Source organism: Anopheles coluzzii, chromosome 2, assembly GCF_943734685.1.
Source record: "Anopheles coluzzii chromosome 2, AcolN3, whole genome shotgun sequence".
Lineage (NCBI taxonomy): Eukaryota > Metazoa > Arthropoda > Insecta > Diptera > Culicidae > Anopheles > Anopheles coluzzii.
This window is the reverse complement of record NC_064670.1, coordinates 45,559,980-45,584,839: the sequence shown is the minus strand read 5'-3', so window position 1 is coordinate 45,584,839 and position 24,860 is coordinate 45,559,980. Positions and strand designations below refer to the sequence as shown.

At 43.8% G+C, this 24,860-nt stretch overlaps 1 protein-coding gene across 4 annotated transcripts in view; it reads left to right on the top strand.

Moving 5' to 3' along the window:
* Nucleotides 1-409: 409 nt before the first annotated feature.
* LOC120948240 (DNA-binding protein RFX2) overlaps nt 410-24,860 on the top strand; it is a 31,522-nt gene continuing 7,071 nt past the window's right edge. Inside the window, exons 1-6 of one of the 4 annotated variants that reach the window (XM_049610969.1) lie at nt 410-633; nt 1,044-1,248; nt 3,013-3,841; nt 3,923-4,154; nt 23,292-23,385; nt 23,669-24,017. In XM_049610969.1, coding sequence (XP_049466926.1) covers nt 3,437-3,841; nt 3,923-4,154; nt 23,292-23,385; nt 23,669-24,017 — 1,080 coding nt within the window. In that variant the 5' untranslated portion in view covers nt 410-633; nt 1,044-1,248; nt 3,013-3,436. Of the gene's footprint in view, nt 1,249-3,012; nt 3,842-3,922; nt 4,155-12,162; nt 14,102-23,291; nt 23,386-23,668; nt 24,018-24,860 lie in introns of those variants that run through there. The other 3 variants (XM_040364369.2, XM_049610970.1, XM_049610971.1) reach the window with 3 other exon arrangements.

Below are 24,860 nucleotides of genomic sequence, written 5' to 3'. Positions count from 1 at the left end.
AAAGTTTTGAAAGCGGGAAGCTTAGCATGGCGGCTGACACTGAACAAAAAAACTCACAGAAATATAAATACTATAAATGTTGTTGAATGATTATGAATTTTATTTTGAATAACATATGTTATTGAAACTATTTTTGTGTACACCAATTTATCGCTCGTGATGAAAAATGCAGCTTGCAACTTAATAGATAAAGTTTAACCTATGTTTTGCCTTATTTAAACTCAATAGCGATTATTTCTAGCGTATTTTGCAAAGCTTTGATACCGATAACTTTGATGGTATTATTTCACATTATTATCGAAACGAGCCACTAAACAGAAATGAAGAAATAACCAACATACGTACGAGACCGTCGCCCATTCGCTGTCTACACTTTGCTCAGCAGTGTTTGACAGCAGCTGTCAAAATTTTGTCTCCTTGGCAACGAGCTGAAAAACGAATAACAAAATAAAAGAGATTTCACCAAAGTAGTTGCTACGAAACTGAGGCAAAGGATTTTCCGCCTCCCCATTTTTTCGCACAGGCTGTGTGCTCCGTCGACGACACTTTTGGGTGAAAACAAGCAAACTGAACCGAGGGGGCGTCCATACCGTATCGTGAAAAAGACAAAAACTGCGCTCCAGTGTTCGTAAGGTGAGAAGTGCAACATATTCCTGTATGGTGTTTCTGTGCTGAAATCATCGTCCTCACCTCGTACACCCAGTGCAGCAATTCCAGGCAATTGGGCAGCATTTATCGAGTGATCCCCGCGTACGGAAGGATTGGGAAAAGCAAAGCAATCACCTGCTGGCGTAGTGCACAGCAGCTTTCGGTACGCGAAACGGCTAATAAGTAGATTTTGTGCTTGTACAAGTAACCGGTTCGTTCGCATAGCTTACCGACTGAGAAGGAAAATATTGCATTCCTTCGTAACTGCTGGAAAACGAGCCAAAGGGCCGCTGCTACTTCCTGCCCCATTAGCCTGGTGTGTTCGAGTGTGTGCGTGCGTGTGTGCGTACGTCATGTTGGAAAACTAACATTCTTCCTTTTGCTGCTGTGACTAGTGCTTGTGTAACAACAACAGGTCGTCCGTCGGTGCAATAGAACCTTCAAGCAACAGAACCACTGCTGGAATGCAACCGTCCACTTGGTAGAGCAACCTCTATATAGGTGTCCCCTCCCCAACATCAACGATGGATCGAAACTCACACCAGTGCGAGGATTTTTCCCCGGAGAAGATGCTCTACATCCTTCGAAAAGGATAGAGAGGTAAGTTCGGCTGGGTCGGATTGTGGGAACAGGGTATCGGGGGCGATTCGGTTGGAAAATTAACAACGCATGAATGCAACTGTCCGCAAGGCGATATGGCGGGGACCGTGTGTCACAGCGGGGCACTGTGTGGGGTTTGCCGAGCTAACAATTTGAAATATGTGACTGTCCCTTATTTTGTTGGACCCTGATGACGATGGTGTCCTTACTGCTTCCTTCCGTGGCTCTAAACCGTCTGGCCTGGTGTTTGTTTACAGGGCGGCAGAACGCCCAGAACTTATGCGCGCCTGGGAAGACATCGGGCATGACGGTTTCCAGGTGCATGGCACGCGTTGCCAAGGGTTGCCAAGTTTCACGCATCATTGGGTCGAGAATTTACCACACTTCTTCTTGTTTTTTTTTTTTGTTGTCGATCGCATAAATGGTCCCAACTTTACGGAATGTGATTTTTTTTCAATTGAACTTTTTGAAAATATATTTCATAATTACACAACTTAAAACGTGAAATGAATGTGAGGATATTAGTGCATGTACGTTACCGATCTCACATCATACAAAGCATGTGTGACGCAACACAAGTACCCCAAGCAAAGGATACTACGTTGTTTTGCGCCACTAAAACTTACTCCACACCCAAGCAAAGAATGTTCCACTTGAAAAGGTTTTCAATTTGCTCACGACGATATATCCCCCGTATCCAAGGGGAACGATATATATTTTTTCCTCTAGCGTGCATTAGCTCTACTACGATGCAGCGATCGCGTCCCCCATATGGCGTTCGCCTAACGCGCCACCAGGACCACACGCTCGGGGAAGTGCCCTTTAAAGCGCGACCCCTAACAACGGACCGCGAAGTTGTTCAGCGAAGCGTATCCTGGGTCGGGTGCGCAGCTGGCCGTGCCTTACTGTGTTGCGGGAAAAGAGTGGGACCCCTGGTAGCAGTACAGTAAAGGATACAGCGACACAGACAGGCGTTCGGGGGAGTCTGTTTGATCGATACGGTTCCGTTCGACAGTCGCCTAGTGTTTTAACGTGTTTTTTTTCCTGTGCGCTCTGTCTGCTTTCTAACAAAGTCCGTTGCCACCACCATGCACCGGTCGTCCTTAGCAGCATATTGCAGTCCTTAGTAGCCAGGTTTGATCGCTAGGCGTCAGTAGCCGTCCTGGGCTTGGTGCATTCGTTTCTGTTTCCTGACGACCGACCGACCGGCATTTGCTGTTTTGTTTTTCGCTAATTGTGCTTATCAACAATATATACAATCGTAGCAATACACCGTGTGTGTTTCCCCGTGTCCTCCCATCGGCAAGGTGCGTGTGTGTGTGTGGGTGTGTGAGGTGTATAGCGTATTGTTTAATCTCCCGGAAGATTTAAATTGTCCCGTCTTTGGACTGTGCTTGTTTTCCGGCGATTGTTATGTGTTGTTTCTATCCATATGGGAAAATAAGAGAATTGGAGAGAACGAGAATGTGAAAATATAACATTCATTTCCGAGCCTTGTGCTGAACAAAAAATCAGCAATTTCTTAGAACCAATAGTACAATCAAACAGCAATTTCAGGATTGTTATGCAATACAAAATCATATTTTTACAATTCAATAAATTATTCTAAGTTCCATGCAAAGCCATTCTGCCATAGCTCAAGTTGACATTAGTTCATAAAGCTCTCAATAGATGGCGTACATGGTAGGATAGCTAAACCTACGCTTAGGCCGTTAATAACAACGAAAACCAAACGAATTTAAAGCAGTTTTCTCTTCATTTCAGGTTTTTTTTTCCATCAGTCTGCGAGCATAATTTTCCTATCCATCACAAGAGAGAGAAAGAGAATATTAAGCATCGTAACAAAGAAACAAACCTACAAAATTTATCATTCAAGCTAGAGTAATTTCGCTCGTCAAACGAAGCTAGTAACAATTTACATAAAAGCATCAGTACCATTTCACTCTCCAAAAACTCCAGTGATATCTGTGCCGCCCAGACATTCTTGAACAACATTTCATATCAACCCCGTTATCATCAACGACAAACTTTGAGCTGTCGCATGTTATAGAGCGAGCGACCAGGCAGGTCCTGACACACTTTACAGGGAAGATTAACAGCTAAACTATTTAACCGGCTGCTCTCCTAGTGCCCGAGAGTACTATTTATGCACAGCAGAACGCGCATTGATATTTTAGCACCGTAAAACATGGCGACACGTTTAGCAGCGCAGCGAAACTTTATTGCCGTGATTCCCGCCGTAAGCGGTGGGTCTGCTTCCGTAACAGTCGAGCCTGCTGGCGAAGGAGGAACCACAGCAGTACAGAAACCCGTCACTGAACCCGCTGAGACCGAAGGCACAGCGAACGGTACTAGTCAAACCACGGCCGAGGTAGTAACGGTCAGTGTGTCAAGCTCGTCCCCAACCGTGATGGCTTCCCGCCCTGGTGCAAATTCGACTCAGCTACCCACAATCACCATTGCCGGTGGTGGGCTGAAAAATGGAAACGCGAAAGGAGCGCTCGTGCCGACTGCCCTGCTGGCAAACAATTCCAACATCATGAACATCCTGAGTAACGCGAATGGACTGTCGTTGCAACAAATCATTCAGCAGGTTCGTTAAAGCGTTAAGTAAAATTATCAACCTGCTCGTCGCTACGCAAATTACTAATGAATATGTTGTGCCTCTTTTTAGAAGAAAATTGTGATAAACACAAACGGTACGCTGATCGACCTAGTACAGTTGAATGACGATAATGAAAGTGTCGAGATCAAGGCCGACGGTGAGAAGCTGCTGGACAGTTCGACTGCAAACGAAAGCGTGGAAAGTGGTAGCTCTGGTTCGGAAGCCACTGCAGACGAGACGCCACAGGTGGCCGTCGTGCAGAGTCCGGGCGGTGGTACGCCTCAGTACATAACCGTAACAGGTAAGTGGTGTTGCAGCTTTTTCTTAATCTTTGTTAGTATATCTCAACTTGCCTATAGATGGTACACTAAATTAATTCTTGTTAATATTGTTGACACCTTATTGTTATTAAAAACGAAATAATGAAATTCTTTATGGATTCTCTAAGTCATTCTTAAGCTTTTTGCATCTTTTTGAACATTGAATATTGAAATTTATTGTTTATACGTTTATTTAGCTAAGCAAGCATTACGACGGTCTTTAAAAAAATGTAACAAGAAAATGTATTTCTCCTCTGTGTGTTGTATGTATATCGTACTACTTTTTATATATTGCGAAGTATGTCATCGCGTATCACGGGGGAACACGTGCATATATTTTATAACATATTTTGGTTTACTCAACTGTGAGGTTTAATTACTTCAATACATTTTTTGTAATTATATTTACACAACCAAACTTCTCCAAAAAAATCCACGAACTGAACTGTAGGTTAAACACGAATACAGTCTGTTCCCGAGTTACGCGGTTCTCGATTTACGCGGATTCGGAGATACGCTGTTTTCTAAATTTGGCAGATCAAATGTCAAATCAGTACAATATGCTTCGAGAATTGTCCAATGCAGTATAAATTGCATTTTTGCTAATAAATTTAATCCATTTACAAGCTATCAGAATATTCTACACGAATCGTATCAAATAAATGATAATGTGTATAAAAGTACAAAATAAAATAAAAAGTATAAAGTAACCAATTGTATTTTGGTCGAAAACCGTGAAATTCGACTTACGTGGATTCCTCGGGAACGCACAAACCGCGTAATTCGGGAACAGACTGTACGATTATGTGAGGTTCACATGTCTCTAGATTCATTGTTCTCATCATAGCGGAATACGATAGCGTAAAATGCCGTTCTTTGAATTGTGTGAAAGCTAAATTGATTGTCCCAAATTCACTGTTTTGACACTGTTCAACAAATTAATCGTGTAAAATGTTACAAATTCATTCGAGCATATCCATTATCGACGATTTGGCAAACACGCATATTTGAAAATGCTGACGTATCCAATTTTCACTACGGAGCATTATCCGCAGACGCAGATGATACGACGCACTGCTTTGTTTGCGCGCGCGTGACATATTCGGGTGTTGTGTTTACCATGGACGGGGCTAACATTATGAAGGAAGTTGATTAGGGCGCACGCACGACCAGCTTTAAGGTCACTGACCCAGAAGGGATAAAAAGGCTCCCCCAACTGGGGGCCAATGCGTCCGATGGCGAAAATGTAACGCTCGGAAATATGTTTCCTTTCGTCAATTGCCACACTGCGTGACGACACGTGCGTTTTAGACGTTGCGAAGCGCTACGTGTAGGCTTATTTGCGTTCCCAGAATCAAAGGGCATTGATCATCGGCACATCTTCGTTCGCCACGGTTGGCTACCGCTCGCAGTAGAGCATTGGCTGTGCATGCAACATACGCACACCTACCTGCTGGCTCGTAAGTGGATGGATACACGTGAGGAATTCTGGCACCATCGGTGCGTAAATCGTTCTCGGAAACATGGTAGGAGCGCCGCGGGCGTAAGAAAATTGCTCACAAAATCGACAAATAAATTTCGCATATAAAGTGAGCAGGCAGGGGTCTCCCCCTCGAGCGAGTGGCGGGATCCCCTAAAGTATCTAGGGGATACACCATTACACGGTTTGGTTATATGATCCAATTTCCCTCAATGGCTACGTATTGACACTTTTTGGCATTTGAATTGCTTACAATCGTATTCCAATTTTCTTGTTTAGAGTCATTGTACCATTAGCATGTGCGAGCCTTTCCTTCAAAAGCATAATCATGTCAATTATCGGGCAAAAAACATACAGCATTACGCTTCCTCGAAAGCATTCCCCCGGCTGTGATGATAGAAAATTTGTGGATTTTGATTTGTTTGTTTATAGTTTGCGTGTTTTTTTTTCTTCCGTTTGACCGTCTTTGGCTTCTCTGGTCTCATGTCTCATTATTCTCGCAAACGTTCCCTCGTTGTGGCTGCTTCTGGTATTATCATCGTGTGATGTTCTTGTTGCAAAACTTCCCCCAGATACTGTCGCCCTAAACATGCTCTTCTCCTTTCCTGAGCACATTCACGTCAAATCAGTGTTGATAAACAACTCATCTTTTGATCTATTATTATCTCGATTTCATTTCACCGCTTTTTGCCGTGTTTCCGTGGGCCCTTCGCTTCAACCCCGCATTTATCGAGGGGTCATAGTGCGGGTAGCTTAATTAAACGTATCCTTTTTTATAATAGCAAGATCCGTGTGGCCACGGCGGCTGCTTCATGTACGCCCTTCACCGCCGACAAACTTGTCAAAATATACGTCAAAATACGTGTAATCAGACACGCTCAGTGCAACTGCGAAAAACCCGTGCCCGTTGTAACCTTGAGTAAGGGTCGGTGGTGCTCACCGTTTACCGCTGCTTGCATGCACTGTCTCGGAACCTAGGGAAGGGGAACTTAGCACTGGCACAATTAAATGTATCACTTTTAGCCTGCGTATCCTGCGACGGGCGGTGACGGTGGTGGCGCCAGCCTAATCCTACCTTCTGCTGTTCATCACTCATTATCTCGTCAAGTGGGTTCGGCACTGTTCCGCCTGTCTGGAAGGATAGTGCGCACTGGTCGCGGGGGAAGCCATCGAAGGATGCGCTAAAGAAAGTAAGGATCACAAATTAACAGCCAACCGTATTCCGTTCGAGTGAGCGAATCGTGGCGGGCCATCACCAAACCCCGCTCCTCCCACGGTAAGATTATCAACAACAGTGGCAGTGCCGGCTGTTTACGGGCCTGATTATAGGTGGGCCACCAGTTGGCTGGGGTGGTAATTGGGGTGAAATTGATACGGTTTCACCTTCCGGTAGCGGCGTGGCAAAAGACGGGAGCGCTTCCACTTTGTGTCACTCCGATCTATTCTGAGTGGCTTTCTCAATTTTCCTCTTTCCCAGCAGCCAACATCACAAACCAGCTCCGGTGGCTGGCGGCAAGAATGTCCTAGGACTAAACCGCCAGCACACCGTGTTCGGCTGAGTGGAAAGGACGAGTTTTCTTCATTTTCATCACGATGAAGAAGCATATACCCGCAACAACAGCGAAAGCATAGATAGAGAGAGAGAGAGAATGAAAACACCGTGTCTATATCCAACTGAATTCGATGCGATCACCCCTCCTGCGCGCCGGCAGTGCGTCCAGAAGCTGGGCTGGTGAAAAACATTGCCCCCTTCACACCGTGGCCCCTCGTCCTACCGTGCGCGCGGCGTGTTTTGTAGATCATCGATGCGATAGCGAGACATCAAGCCATATGATAAGGAAGGATAGGGCGAAACGCTTTCACCGGAAGGCGAGCATTTGGAGAGAAATCTCGAACTAATTAAAACTCTTAACTAGCGAGATATCTCGAACGCGTAAAGCGACATTCACGCTAAGCAGCATCGATGTAAAGTTTTATCTTCTTGATCTAAATTTATTTGCCCGACCCGACGTATGGGAGTGGGCTGTGGTGCAGAAGTTGGAACAAGAACAAGATTTCCAGGATGAGGAAACGTCGAGGTTTGTGTCGGCGTGTTTTCTTTTTTTTTCTGCTCAGTTGGGAGAGTTTGTGGCTTGCCGGTTCGTAATAATAAAGCGTGCAAGCGTGTCGTATTAGCGAGCGGTGGAAATTAGTTTTGCTCAAATTATTGAGCGCCAATTTTTGTTTCGTACTCATCCACTGCTAGTGGTGTTTCACGTGTCTTAGAACCGCCGCAACTTGGCAGTTCATGAGTACTTGGTATCTTTAAATGGTCACGCAAGTTGTTCAGGCGATGCTCGTACCGCGGGATTAGATTTGTAGCTCAAATTAGCGGTTTAAAATACACCTGAGCAGTTTTACTTTTAGTTCTACTCCGCCAAGTTTACTGCTACCGTCTTCACGTTAGCTGCGATAAATTACACAATAGAATGCAAGTTTTAGACTGTTTTCCGTTGCCAGGCATGATATTTCACGCCTGGATAGTGAACATGCGAGTTTTCCTATTATGTAATTTTGATGTGAATTTGAAATATTGCCCAAGTACGTTGAACGGCTTCCAAAAACAATGAAACCTTTATTTTTAATTGACGTATCATACAACCCTTTCAAGAGGCAAAAGTTCCACGTTCCTTCAGATTAATCCCAACGTATTCAGCTACAACCTTCACTGTGTAAGGCTTGTGTGGACATGAGAATCAGATCACTGATGTGTTTATCACCCAAAACGTTTGCTATCCTTTTTTTAGCCCCTATACTGCACACTAGTAAAATAAGCAACAAAAAAGAAATTCCAAAGCCTTTCCGATTTGAGCTGCGTCCCCAGACAAGAGAAAGTGTGTGTGTATTGGGATATGATGTTGCAGTTTAGGAAGGATGCGTATAGGGACAGGAGCAATGTGCGCACTACATCCGAAGCGAGCACACTGCAGCATCGAGGTGTAGTGAAGCGAATGTAATCCTGAAATAATTAGTCTTGATTGGAAGAATTATCCCTCCGCGCGCTCGGCGGGACTTCGCCAAAGTCCTTCGTGCGGATCGTGCGCGGATGCACATGGCTGTAGTCCGCACGCAAAAAGATATAACCCTGGGTGTGTAAAAGTGCAAGGCACGAGAGGCACGGTACGCAAGGGGTGCAGGTCATCACTTTCAGGCGCGCACTTAATAATGGGAGGATTAACAACAACTCGAAAATTATATCGACCCCAGCTATATCGTGCGGGATCGCTCTTGACTCGCTGTAGTTGAATTGATTTTTTACCTTTGATAACTGTTGTGTGTGGCCGCCGCTGCTGCAACATCCCGTCCCGTTTCGGTGTCGTCCGTGTATGATGTGCACGGCTGGTGGCCGGTGGTAAACAGAAGCCGTGAGGAGGAAGAGAGGAAACCCATCAGCTCGTAACATATGCTCTGGATGCTGAAGCTGTTGGGCAACATTTGCGCATCAATTAATTAGGATTACGCAGCGGGAAAAACAGCCAGTGTTGCGCGTACGCTTCTTACCTGCTATCTGTCGCACAAAAAAGGGGTTCTGAGGGTGATGCGAATGGTACAAATGAGCAGATAAAAATAATAACAATAAACACAAAAACATGAGAGCAAGAGGGTTGAAAAGTATGTGAATATGTGTGTGTTTCGGGCATTCGGGGGGTGGAACTGTTGGGCGAGGCAGTTTCGTCGCCACCTGTACGACTGGGACGGGGGTATATTCGTCGCATTGTCGGCTCGGGTTATGCAACACGTGCCTTGCGAGAGGCTGTGCTGGATGCTGACACGTGCATGGAACGAGTAATTGATACACACCCTCTCAGGTGGATCATCGTGTTTTCGACCAGTTTGGAAAGATGGTTATCGCCGAACCGCTGGACAGAAGCTTGAACTAACACATGATTCCCGCCCCTCCCTCGCTAGTGGTCTCATAAAATGATTGATTTAATTGTTGGCTGTAATCTACAGTTGCGCTATTACAACAATCTCGTTCCTATTTTTCAGCGGGACTTGCACGATTTACTGTTGTCCTCAACATTTCTTGTCCATCGTGAGTTTTCTGTTGCAATATCGTCGGATGCTTCACTCCTTTTTTTAATGCTATCTTTGGATGGCGCGCAACAGGTGTACCATTTCCCATCGCTAAATAGGGATCGATATCTGAGCCGATCAGGTTCGTCCGGTTGCTATTCACTGTGCGCTGATTGTTATCGTTAAGTTTTAAAGCAACAGAGATGAAATGCATCGATCGAGATCGATTCGGAACAATGTGTTAAAGAAAGGAAGGCCTTTTGAATAACCCGACTGCAGAGGAAACACATAATCTGGTTCAATTGTTCTGCGGACACCTGATGAAGTTCACAGCAAGTTGTACAGTTTTTCATGGTCATAATAGGCGGACTATTTGGTAGTTTTAAATTATGCTCATAAGTGGTATGTTCAAAACAATAAGTCATTAATAGATATGTGATTTATTTATACATACTGATTGATTAACACATGAACGCAAAACATTCTAATTGCTTTATTTTTTATGTAAAACATTCTCATTGAGGTGTATTGTTTAACATATAACAATTTGAGTTTGTTAAAACTTTATAATATATTTAGTTGATCTAGTAAAGTAGTAAGAGAAGCATTTTTGCTACATTTGCTTTTCTTTTTGCTTTTTTCTCACACCCCATCTGGAGGTTGGTTTTGTAGTTTCACAACTTTGCCGAATAATGCCAAACCTCCTAACCGCTGCCCCAAGACCATGACCATGATCAAGACCATGAGTTTCTAAAATGAATCGTCCATCGCTTCCCGGTATGCATATATGTGTATCAAAAATAGTTTCATAATTGCATTCCGCTATTAAAATGAAACATTTCACCCGTAATATACAGACCAACCTCCCGAGCTCGGCAACAACCTCATGCCCCCTGCATTCTTTACAAGTCGCTGCTTAATACTTGACCAAAATACCCGTATTTTCTAAGGGCGAACATTGGCTGTTGCTTGCTTCATTCGGTCCAAGTGGTAGAAAAACTATGCGCGTTGTAAGCATCATGTCCGTTCGTGGCGCATCGTTTCTTTCTCCAAACAAGTGGAGGTACACTTCAAAACAAGTGAGGTTTGTTTTGATGTGCATGCGTTCCCACCCACTTGTTTAGCGGCAAGCTGTGACACAATAACTTGTGAACAATCGCGAAATGAAATCTTTACAATATCACCCACAGCCTCCGGCAGCGACGGTGCGACGAACTCTCGCTCTTTCGCACTGTTTAATGTAGCTTTTTTCCTACCAAACACCCCAGGTGTGCGCCGCCGTTGAGAGCTGCTACATTTCCCGATCGATTTACGTTAGCTCGCAGAGCTTCTACAATTTGCGTGAAGCTAGACTGATGCCAAGACTGAGTTGCAATGTCCAAGCGAAGAGCAAACCGGCCGAAGGAGATGACGGCCATCATCCTGTTATTGCCGGATGTCGATGCTCTCTGCCTCATGGGACGCCTAGCGAGCATGCGCTTGCATGTGCTTGGTGGCCGTGGGATAACATCCGCTTCTCTCGCTCGCTCCTCTTCATTTTCCGTGCCTTCCTGTTCATGTACACTCCGTTTTGTCCAGGATGTTACGGGGCGGAGCCTAACCAGATCATGAGCATACTGCATGCTGTGTGTGTGCGTGTAGGGATGCTTCGAGCACGAGGACATCTACCTCCGTGATACGCCCATTTTACACCACCAGTGTGCGGTGTAAAGTTTTTAGCATAACTTTTCACGATGGAAAGAATATTTCCCGTACATGGCCTGTGTGCACCGTGGTGCACCTCTTGGAAATGATCTCTCAAGGTCGTTAAAAATTGAAATCTTGGTCTAGGCTCCAAGTCATCACAACATATCCAGGGTAGCCTGAAGGTGTGAAATCAATCACGCAACAATTAACCGTATACTGTTTCATGATTTTTTATACTTCCGAGGATTAGGTCAAAACACGTCTAATCCTTGCACCGGCGGTTTCTGGGGACGTGCGGGCTTTCATGAAAAACATCTTGAAATTGAATATAGCTGATTTGGAAAATTGGCTACAGTCTGACTTATCGGCGTTTGCTTAGGCGCTATACTATGGCCACACCTACCCGTCATGTCCTTTCGTCTTGATGAATTTAATGGTTCGTGTTGAAGCTAAGGTACTAATTTCATGATATTGTGGATGTTGATGTAGAGATAATATTATCCAGATTTTTATTTATCGACACAATATCCGGACTATGCAGAAGAACAAAGTGAAAATTCATGAATGTTGTTTGATAGTGTAACGTGTAACATGTCCTCTCCAAATGTTCACCATGTCCCAATATTCTGCTTTGTTGCAACAGTTTGGACAAATAGAACCAACCGAACTTGTTTATGGTCTTTTCGGATTGGCTTTGGTACGAGGGAAATGGTCACAGGAACAAAGTAACCGGAAAATGGGAAAGGAGGAAGTAAAATTACTCCTAAAATACCGTGCCAGAGCAGGAACGCATGCACCATGTGTACGGGGAAAATGTTGTTGGCAACGTAGCGAGAGAGGGATAATCGATTGAGTAACGGAGAGCGAACACATCCACTGGCTGTGGAAGCTGCGTGAAGCGCGGAGGCGTGCGTGGGGCGGTGGCCTGAGATCGGAAGGAGGGAGGGAGTTTGTGCCGGAAAAGTCCTGGCGTGTGCGGTGCACCAGGGGATAGATTTCGGTATCGAATTCAGTTCATTCTACACCGTCGCGTCGTCGTGGACCCGTTGCTAAGCGTCTGCCGCTATCGTCAGCGTGGAAACGTACGCCAGCGGGCGCATTCCAGCAGCCACAGCAGCGGATGCAGTGATTCAAGCCAAACAGCTGCCACCGCCAGTGTGTTGATTGTGTGAATTCGGTGAATCTTGTCTTGCCGGGAGTGTCTGCCGTCTTTCGGGGACGGAGGTATTGTTTGTTGGCGACAGTTGTGTTTTCCTTTCATTAAAAAAAAAACGATTAGCTCGACTTGTTGGAGGAATTTCAAATGCATGCCGATTGTTAACACCAAAATTTATCGATACAGTCCAGCTCTCCAGCAAAATACGCACAGCATAGATCAAAAGATAACATTTCGATAGAGTTTGCACCAAGTAGATTTTATGAACAAATTTGTGAGTTAGAGTTACCCTGCAAGACGTGACGACGAACCAGTACACATCGAGTCAGGAAATTCACTTTCACTTTCACGGTTCCAACAAATTCAATGAACGACGTGGGGGGGACGGGTCAGGATCATCGCCAGAATCGAGTTATCAATGATATGATGGCTGATAGAGTGCAATAGATAAAGTCTGCGCTATCGTAAACAGAGCGAGTGAATGTGAGGCCAGATAAGATAGAGCGAGAGAGCGATACATCGAGAGAAGCGAGAGAGAGAGAGAAAGATCGCAGTGTGTGAGAATGAGCTGGTCCTGAAGATTCCATCCCATCGTAGCCGCACAGCGGTATGCCCCAAAAGCGTGCCGATTTCATTCAGTATCGATTTTGTTCGATTGCTCGTCCGAGAGACGCTGTGCAGCTCTACGCTTCCACTCCCAATCTTCAATCCAATCGGCATCCATCCACACTCGCTGGCACTGGCCCACTCCTATCGGTCCCCACCCCGCTGTGCATACGAAATCAGGCCACTTGGAAGGATCGAACCCCGTCTTGAGTGGCTCGGGCAGCACAGCCGTAGTGATGGTGATGGTGTAACCTACATTCGGCAGGATCCCATGGTAACTTCCTACGAGACGACGCCAGGCTTGATCAGACGCCCAGAGTCCTTGCAGCTAGGATTACGGAACCATTCAGACAGGCTGCCGAGTGCATCACTGCAATCGCTTTAAGTCGGCGTCTGTACGGGGAAGGCAGGCGAGTAGCGTGAAACATGGGGGCCCATGGTCGTCCTTGAGACAAGTACCTTATCACCAACCTGCTGACCCTTCCGCGTACTGTTGTGATATGTAATTCAATGAATGAACTTTACGTTAACCGACGGCTAATTCAGAAGTCAACCGGCTGTTGATCGATCAACGGTAGATAGTTAATCCGTTGGGTGGCTTATTTCTCTCATAGTTCAGTGTGTTGGTCTGTTGGCGTGTGTGAGTGTGTACATTTGTGTCCAGTGCGTATTTGAGAGATTTCAAGAACTGTGATTCAACGCTATTGTATGTTGAAACTAAGGTTTCGAAAGCAAACAAACGATAGCAGCATAATACAACGAAAGCCATATACGGATATAAACCAAACAAGTTGATTGTTTGCGGAAGTGTGTACTGCTTGGTATCTTACGCAGCAAAACTAGGCTTGGAGTGTGCCGATAAACCAATTCCGACGCAATGATGTACAACAGGCGCTGCAACAATATGTCCTATTGTGGGAAATCCTACTCGCTGCACAACTCATGTAATGTATAATTTAATGTTTCTTTGATTTGTTGTTTCCTGTTTCTTTTTATACATGTGTCATTGCAAGTATCTCTTTCTTGTTATTTAATTACAATCATTGTACGATCTATTTAAATCTGCTTTTCCTACGCAATAACCATAGGCTATGTCTAATTATCCGATCCTGATTCAATTCTTTCTGAACTTGTCAGTCATTGGGGGGTTTTACGATACTAGCCAGTTTTTTTTATATGGAGCTTGACAGTTGGCATCTGAAATCATATCAACATTCCGTAAAAAACCACATAACAAACTAGCTTCAGATTTTCGGCCTAAATTATTTCAACCTGAAAAAATGTACACATATGTTGTTTCGTCGCAAAATTGATCATGTTGAATTTATTATTATTGAATTTATTTGCTGGTGTCAAAATATTTGGTCAAGAAAAATGTATTAGGTTGTTTAAAAACGTAGTAATGTTTGTACACCATTGACGAAGTAAATATGGCGGAACCCAACTGTCAAATGAGTTAGCCCGGATGATGAATAATTTTCCACTGACCGGCTGAAAATTAAGTTTTCTGACTTAAATTATAGAAGAAACCATTATTAATTTTCTAACTTATCTAAGATGTTGGTCAGAACAGATATTGCACGTTCCTATTCCCTGTCAATAAATAATACAGTGCGCATTTGATAGTTCGCACGTGATAATAGTATTCGGTGTAAAACTGGAAATATATGAAATATTCCAATCAACTCATCAACGAAGCACAAATAGGTTTTTTTTCTTTTTATTTGATGATTCATTAATCTTCTTCATCTATGAACTAACAAGTTCATAGTTGCTGGTTCAAAATGTCCAGCCATGAATGGTAATTAATTATTTCATCTATGAAGCAATATTTTTTACAGAATTCAAAATTCTCTGAAGTAATCGTTGATGCACGGTTGAAGAATTATTACGCTCGAAATTTACTCGATTAAAATAGTGTTTGTATCCATCAATATTTGTTTGGCTGTCATTAATTGATGATGGCTGTCTTTTTTACTAGCACTCATCAGCAAAAATATTAAATAAATCCTATATAGGTCAGAGGTCGGCAAAGTAAAAGTAAAAAGTAAAGAGTAAATATCTAGAACCTATAAAGTACCCGTAGACTTCTATGTAAATATTTAAATTGATAAACGAAGTATCAAAATATATGCTGGTTATATTAGATGGCTCTTAGAACCATCAAGGAGCCGCATGCGGATCGTGAACCATGCTTTGCTAACCAGTGATACATCCATATTCCATATTATTATAGCTTCTGTTGAATGAAGAGCATCCATGAAATTTTGTGTATTCACCCCGTACGAAATATTCATCGCACATCGATTGGCCTTAAATGTATTATCGGTTCTTATAGGATTTAAGACATTTTCAGGATTTGACAGACCAAAATATATCCTTATCGAATCATAGTTTGAATACCTTATAAATAACTGGAGTACATCGTGATAGGCGTTTTTTGTGTCATAACAAGTTTTTTAAGGTAAAACTACCCAGAAGTACAGATTCCTTCTTAAAGACTTTTTTTCTCAAAGGCTGAATTTTGCTGAGCTTCTTTGAAAATGTTGCTTTTGAGGAAACTTTTTTGGCAAGACAGTCAAATTATTAATTATTATTTTCATAACAGTTAAGCCCTGTATAGACCAAACCGTGCCTTTTATGCGTAGGACTGACTAACCTACTATTGGAAATTCATATATTTCATATAACTTTTCATATAATTTTTACACTTGGTTCATTTATGTAGCTCTTTACTTGGAACTCTATGAACATTTTAGGAGAAATGGACTCTTTCGGTGGCAAAGTTTGTCGACCGAAAACGGTTATTGCGCCAAAGAAGAGGAGAAGACAAATATATTGCGACTATTTCCTTATTCGATGGTCATAGTATGTATAATCCCAGTAAATAGCAAAAAAATAGTTTGTGCCTCACTGATTTTATTTGTACACTAATAGATTTGTCTAATCTCGCGCAGTTCCCAATTATAATACTCTTCTGTCAATGCCATTGAGTTCCAATGCTTTCAAACAAATTTATTCTTTGTGTATAGCTTATCTTTTGTAGTACATTGTTCATTTTTTTAACACTTTAAGCGCCGCGTCATATGAAATCGCACGACGGCTTTGTTCACCGCTCAGCTCTGTATCTGACGCTCACCAATTCTCTTGATAACGAATGGGGTAGGAAAGAGAGAACGAGAACGACATGTGCTACGCCGCTTATCGAAATGAAACAAAAGAGTGATAATAGTCGCACGAACAATTGTCGCTCTCATCGCTCTCTTGTCATGCGCTACGTGCTCACTCGCAAACTGTGACGTCAGGCCGGCGGTCAAAGTGTTAATTAGCTGCCAACAAAATTATTGTTGTTGTTTCTTTGTTTTGCTACATATCGTAATCCTCCAGGCTTTTGTACTTCATTTGAATTTGCTCCATGCAGAATCCCTCCGCTTAAAAAGCTTCCCTCAACCTGAATTTCCATCAGATCGGCCATCTTTTATATGGAAGCAATTATTGGTGAGGTACGTGGAACTATAATTTCCCACAGATTAATTGTCAGCAGTTTTTGTAGCCGTTGGCGTAACATTACTAAACCGATACAAAATCTTCGCTTCGCTATTGCATTTTACTGCTCTCACGAACGAAGACGGTTATCCTTTCCTCATGCGAGTTAATTTTTCGGTGTCCTTCTTGCCCAAGTGTTCACCAGAGCTTCCGGTAAACCATAAGCGTTTTTATGATAATGGTATATTTAATTCGTACAGGCTTCTTTTACGACGCTTCGCTTTTTGTGATCCAGTGCTTCCTCTTTTTCCTGCTTCACATCTTCGATGGCCAACGTCCGCCCATTGGTGTTGTTCCCACCCACTACGCAGTTCGCTACACACGCTGCGGTAATGTAATGTGCGCCATTTCGCAGAAATCCAATCAACATCAAATTTATGTTTACAGCACACTTCTTAGTGGATCGCCCGCCTTTCTGCTCCCGTCCACAGCACGCTTCGCATCGGGTTTGACAGCATCATACCAACCAACCGCCAAGACACTCCGGTTCGCTCCGGTGACTGCGGATCTTTGGGGTTATTATTTTTCTTGCGGTTTAAGTCGAGCAATAACAATATTCTTGTGCGGGATGTTCTTCATCCTTGTGGTGGGTGGGAGCCCTTTGTACACCCGAACGTGCCACTCATCTTGCACTCATCCTCGGCTGGGGTGGCAAAAAAGGCTTTAGAACAGGTCGCCCGTGGGGTCAGGAGTTTAGGACACCTTACGAGCATTGCCCGCGAGGGAGTGAACAAAAAAGTACATTAGTATTTTTATGTGTTTATGACTCGCCCGGCTCTGGAGAGGTCCTTAATCTTTATTGCGATGCGGTGTGTGGTGTGTATGGCCTTTGTGTTTGTACAGTTGATCCAGTATTTTATTGGCCCCATGTCTCATCAACTTCCCACCTCCACTGATACCCACATACACACACGCACACCCATATTCACGTAGCAGTTACAAGCATTTTCCGATATGAGAAGGCATGCTAAAGGAGACCGAAATCACCCTCGATCGAAAATGGTCGCTTATTCGGCGGCCCCTTCTTTCCGTCTTTCCATGCTCGGTATGCGCAGTATGCTGGTCGTAAAACGATGTCGTCGCCGGCGTCCTCGTGACTTCGGGGAATGGGAAGCAAACATCATCCTTTACGGGCAGCAGCATCAGCAGCAGAATCGTCGATGGCAGAGTTCGGTCGATGGCTCGATTTCCCGTGATGCTGCTCTGCGGTAGGGGCGTTTTTATTGCGAAGCGCGTCAGCACAAGTGTGTTCAAAATGGCGCACGACACGGTACGGGAAACCATCTTGTGCAGCGCAGGATAACGCACTCAAAAATTGCTAATCGAATTGGTTTTTCCGAACTGCGGAACGCTTGTGTGTTTGCTTTGCCAGGGTGGAAGCTACAGTGGAAGGATGTTTTGGGTTTGTTTGAGTAGATGTATCGATAGGTTATTGCAGATTTTTGTATTATTTTCATTTTTGTTACCATACTTCGTGTAAAGTTACGTTGCAGTCCTTCAAGTTGAGATTAGGATAATGGAGCTCACGATTGCACTATGAAAAGGATATAAATAACTGAGAATATCTTAAAGAATATTGTTTAGATATTATATTATTTTAAACAAATGTTGGAAATTAAAAAGTTAGAAATATTCTATTTTTTAAGATGCATAGTTGCATAACTATATTCAATTGATTGAATATGTTATCTGTAATTAGAACTGTCTGTGTTTGTTTTTTAATTATTGTAAGTTTTGTAGTGTAAGAGCGATAACGGCCGCAACGCTTTCAATTATATTTGAAAACTATCGAATTATTTCAAGTCTTTTATATAGTTCTTGTCTCATTTACATAATAAATTTTACGCGGGCCTATTTAAGCACGTAGCTGATCTATAAACCTTGTACGTTTTTATTATTATTTACGTTAAGTTACGCATCAACTGTCATAGTTAGTGATAAACCAGCGTGTAAGGTGTTCCCACTAGCTTTTGTTTTCAAGTTGGACTTTACGTTCAAAAATTTGTAGGCTCTAGTTTGAAATTTGTAAAATAATGTAGAATTCTACGCAAACAATTTGCGTTACAAAAGCTACATATTCTATATTACACCCAAAAACTATTATTTTTACCAGCAAACTAAACTTTTTTTTTGCCAACTTATTATCCAGCCAAAACTAGGCAGCCTCCGTAGTAAAGTTGTCAATTCGTACGACTTAATAACATGCCCATCATAGGTTCAAACCTCAGATGGACCATCCCCCCGTAGCAAGGACTGACTTATTCGGCTTAGGTCGTTATGCTAAATAGAAAAAAGTATCCTGCCAATGCTTAAAAAATCTATCACTTATCTTGGACTGTGCTCCCAATCCATTTCTCTTGCTATAGTTGGAAGAATTTAATTGTTGGTATTCAAGCAAAAAAATGGTCAAAATCCAATGGAGCACTTATGATTGAAACATCTATAATCCTTAGAATTAGTAGTACGTTCATCGCCAGCACGATGATCTTAAATGTGGTTTTGCAGTACACATTTTTGTATCTATTTCATTCCGGAGATAACACATGGTCTGTCGCTTAGGCCTTTAATTTAGGCTAGGGGTGAATCACAATTTGTCACAATTGCCGTTTAGCTGAAATGGGCAAATGAAACGTTCGATTTAATCATTCCCGAGCCGTTTCGCCTTCCGGCTCTGTCGAGGACAATTTCGTCGAACTATCAGGAACACGATCCGTCTGGGTATGCGGAGACAGATCCTTCCATAACTCTTCGGGCGTCGTTTCTCTGAATGGCGATTGTGTCTTCCCATAAAAACCTCAAATTCTTCCCCATATATACTACACGTTGTGGTGCGTTTGCCACGTAATTCGGCCCCGAAAGATAACATGGTGGTATTGTTGTGCGTGCTTGCAGAAGCGATTGATTTATCGCTTTATTGCACCACCGCTGCATCGTGACGGTTTGCGTTTCCGCCCGGGCTCTCGATTGTTCGGCAAAGCAGATTGCAGCAGCGCATAAGGAATTAGAGCAAATTGTTAGCTTTGGCATATACATGGTGCAGACGACGATCTTTGCCTCCCGAGAAGCCCAGCAGCCTTTCTCGCTCGATTCGATGTCGCACCGTCGTAACACCCGGTCGTCCGTCCGGCATAGCGGAGCATTCCAGGATGATGAGGTTTGTTCTCGGAATGACGACCTAGATCGGCGACGACGACGACGGTTGTAAGCTTAAATTGGTGCAATAAAACCCTCGCCAGCGGATTCCGGTTGAGTTTGTTGTTTCCTTTGTAGAAGTTTTTTTTCTCCTTGCAAAAGCACGTAGAAAAAAACTTCAAAATTGTGAAAGGGCTAGAATTTCGATTGTGCATCATGCCGAGTTGGCTAGGCTTGTGTGTTGTGTTCGTACGATAGCTAAAACATGTTACTTTTTTCCGAAGGGATCGGTTTAGACCTTCAGTTATCATGTTGGATGGCTCTGTGGAACTAGTCTAATGTTTGTTGAGCCACGGGTCCATAACGAATCGATTCTGCATCCGAGTGCATCACAGCAGGACATTTACAATGTTTTTGGTGCAATTTTGTTTTCTTTTTTTTTGCTGACCACCGGTGACCACTGGTGGGATGTTTATATGTGTTGAAAACGTCGTTCTTCATGGTCGATTGAATTGATAGGTTCGATTCGTGCAACATTGGTAGTTTGTTTTGGTATTTCAATGCCTTGTTCATTTTTTAACTTCTTGTCTGATTTACATGTGCCACAGTACTTCATACTGGTCCAGTGGGTATGTTTTACCATAAAAAATATAAAAGAAAAGTTTTTACACCAGTTTTTACATTTGAATTCGTAATTTGTGTGTATTCAGATGAAACTCATTTTCCAGTTTGTTTCCATTTCCGAAAAAAATAATGTAACGAATGCAGGAGTGTTGAAGCTTTGAATAACTGAGCATAGACTGAATATCCAGCTATATGATGCAAATAAGAAGGGAAGAGTAGGATGATGAAATCAACTCATAAGTGTGTAGGTTGAGTTAAAAAAAGCGTTCTATGATGACTAAAAATTACACCACATTTATATAATGGAAAAAAAACTTTGCTTGTTTGATAGTGGGTTTTGTGGGTGTTAGACTATGAAAAAACCGTTAAAAATTAACTAATTAATAATAATAGTAATAAAAAAAATAATAATAATGCGTTTTACGGCTAAATATCTTCAAACTATTAGATATTTGCATTGAAGCTGGCAGTAACACTCACTAAAACAGTAAACAGTTGAATTTATACCGTATTTAAAGTGAAGAAATTTACTCATTTCTTCGCTAACAGTTTGCCAGAACACATAAAACAGTACATTTTAGAATACTATTTACGCGAAAAGTATCAAGCGTGCGATATTCAGAAGCTTTCGAATAAAGTATATGATCCCAAACAATTGCTAATAATTTTTCGAATAACTATTTGACGCAGTTTCTCTTAGAACTCTTACATTTGTAGACCAAAAATTATCTTACCATTCTGTAAGTTGAAAAAATGGCAAACAAAGAACAGCTCTGGAAGCATGGCTGAATAGCGCGCGCACATACACATAACCACATACTCGCACGTACAGAAAAAGAAGAATCTGGATTTAAGCTTTTTCATTCATTTCCATCCGGACCACATTTCCACCGACGTGATCTTGTTTTTACATCGTCGATTCTAGGCATTTGAAGTTAAATCCTGCCATTCATGCACGGCGCGCTCGTCGCATGTACGCGGAAAGGCGCCGCTCCTTTGTGCTGATGAAACCGTACACAAAGTGCCCTGGAAGGACATCCAGTCTGAAAGAACGCACAACGCCATGACCAATTTCCGCACTTCTTCCGCCATGCCGTAACAGGGCGAGGGAGAACGAGCGAGCGCGCGTCGGCCACAGTCGGCCATGTTGATTTTACCGGATGATAAGCGCGTGGGAGGACGCTGAAGACGGACACGGCAAGATGGAGTCGCTTTTGATTCAGCGATGCAAGCATTTCTTTTTCCGTTGGGTTCGCATTTTTCAATTTCATTTCCACCCAATCTTCCTGCTCTGTCCCGAACGTTTCTTCCCCGAATGTGATTGTAGAGTTCTGGCAACGCCGGGGGAGAGACGACAACGCTTTCGGTTTTTCGGCTTCCTCCTAAGCGATAAATGTGTACTGCTCTGTGTATGTGTGTTTGCGTGTGTTTGTGTACAGGCAACCTTTTCTATTCATAAATGAAAATAAAAATACTTTCAAGAAAATGAAAAACCTGCCACCCTTCTTTGTTGCGCCCTGCAATAACCCACTTCAGAGAAGAGGCCGGGGGTGTCTGCCGCTCCTCCACAGCCATCGTGTTTTAGAACACTATTCCGTCATCGTGCAATTGAGGCAGCACGTCCGTTTGATTGCCTAAAGTCATAGCGTTTGTCCGCTTTTAAATCCAAAAATATCCGCATTCATCCACCCTCGCACACCCACATAGTCACCGATACACCGAGCGGCGAATGGGCATATCCTACCAAGTGCCATCCGCACTGGACGGATTTTCTGCGGCCATGCGGGGCAAGCACAGGATAAAAATCTGTCCCCCATTTTTTCTCCCCGGTTGGTTGAAGGCACACAAAAAAGATCGAAGGACGGACAGGGCAAGGTAGGTGGAAGCGGTTCTTTGCAAAATGTGAGGTGTGGACTTGCTCTACAGCGGACCGATGGTGTGGTGGTTGCGCCAAACGATTCCATGGGCCGCTGTTTTTACATCGTACAGCCCTATCACGATGATACAGCCTTTGCTGTGGGTCCTGGTTTCTGTTCGGAGGCGTGATTGCAGCCATCTGGAGTATGGTTGGAAAATATAATAACTGCTAGGCAAGCCCGGAAAGTGGTGGTGATTTGGTTGGTGGGCGATATGAATAAGTAAGAAGGTGAACGAGAAACCAGCTGGGAGGGAAAGGAGACCTGCTGCTGTCGCGCAAGAATAAAACAAACAAAAAACAAAATGGCCGCAAGGGATTGCTTTTGTATACCGGGACTACCGAGCGCTATCGAAGCGTGTGTTGTTTACTTAGCTCTATTCATAATGGCGTTCTGCACATATCGGACGGACGATGTACACTGAACGCGTTCGCGAACCTCTAACACTCGTGCCGGCACGTGTTTTGGCACAAAAAATGGCTCTTTCAAAACACGACACCAGTGGCTTTTTTCCCTCGTGCAATGCTCATTGTATCTCGATTCAAAAATTAATTCCACCTCCTGGCGAACGTTATTGTGCTCGAGATGATGATTTGTGAAGCACTATGGTGGGATGGTATCATGCGATGGTCAGCTGCAGTCGCTACGCTGAAGAACGCCCACACACAATGTTGGCCCTTGCTGGCAGGCAATAAATTTCTCTTTTTTTTTTGTTTCGTCAATAAAAATCTATAATCCGATTTTGTTTCTATTGCCTTCCGCCGAGTGCTGCACAGGTTTGGAGCGCTTTTTTTTTTAAATACGATTTAGAGACCCCGGAACATTTGTCCCCAATATTTTATCAACGAAGCGAAGAATCGCCATTTTGAGAAGTAATTAATCTGTAAAACGCAAATTGTATGCTCTTCTTTTCCAGTTTCCTCACCCGATAGCGTGCCCAACCAACACACCTACGTGCAGTATGTCGACTCGGACATGTACAACACTTCCGGCCAGGGACAGACGCAAATGTAAGTGATCCTTATTTGCCTGATGTCCTGAATATTTCGATAGTTCAATCACAACTGAATCAAACTGTGGTATTGAAAAATAAAAATATATTAAAATTAGCAAAACCGATCAGGCAAAACCGTCGAGGGCTCCTCGTAAAGCTATAAAAAAGCCGTAATGTTAGGCAAATTGTATAACGTTAGGCGCTTACCGCATTCAGGTTTCGTCGCTCAGCGCAATCCGGCCAGTGGTTCGTTGTGCTGATTTTCGTATTAATTATTTGTATTGCAATTAACATTCCAGGACCTATCCCGTGTACACCGTTGGGGATTACGGCACAAATGGGCAGCAGCAGCAACAGCAGTACTACACCACGGGTGGAGCCTACGGTACGGCGGGTGCTGGCACGGGAAGCACTCACACCGACACTACCGGCAACGGCACCAGCAACGGTACCGGCACCACCGGAACTGGCCCGAACGGCGTCAATGGCAGCGTATCGTCCGGCAACGGCGGTTCCGCTGCCGGCAACGCTAATCAGCAGCAGTACATTGTGCCCGTGGATGAGTCGGTCCTGCTCGGCAGTGCCGGCAGCGGGAACACTTCCGGTGCGCAGCAGCAGCAGTCCGATTCGTCGCCACAAAACATGACGGTAAGTGTGTGTGAGCATGTGTGTACACGCTTGCGTCGCGGTACCGTTCCGCGAAGGAAGGCAGCGGATATGAAATAATGACCATGGATCGATGCAATCTGGTGACCGCAACCATACACCGCCGAGTTTGCTCACCAGCCGCTTTCCCCCCCTAACGTGCACATATCCCGAACGATTTGTGTTGGCAAACTCGGCACCCAGCGGCAGCCGAGCGAACACAACAGAGCGCGGTATGCGAATCCGCAGAAGTGTCTGCGGTTAACCGCGGGATGATGCTGATGGAGCACCGTCCGCACAATGCACACGCATCGCCGGTTGATTGTTTTCCAGAACGGATGTGTTCGTACCGGTAATTGATAGTGACCTGACACCGCGCGCAGCGAACCATGAAACAGGCTCATTTTTTATTCCTTTTTTCGGTTCGGTTATTCATCGCGGTGTACTATTGTCCTTCGCGAAACCCACCCACCTTGGTGGGTTGGTTGGTTCGAACGAGCTTTGTTTTTACACCAATTTTCGAATCGTCGATGGTTTATCACACATCCTCGGCGCCACATCGCTCGGCGGTTTTGCTGTTCTCGTTCTGTCCGCCAATGTGGTTGATTGGGGTTTTTGTTACCATGCTTTTGATTTGTTTTCGCCGCACTTTGGATCCGGCGGTAGAGTTGTTATTTAATTAACTCGCGCGCCTAACCAATTATTTACCAGCTTGATATATGGAGCGAGTCTGTGTGTGCGGATTTTCCCACCCATTTGATTCGCTCACAAACAACCGCGAATCATTTGCGCCGATGCACAATATTTATCTTTTGCATACAATTATTTTGCAATCGTACCACCTCA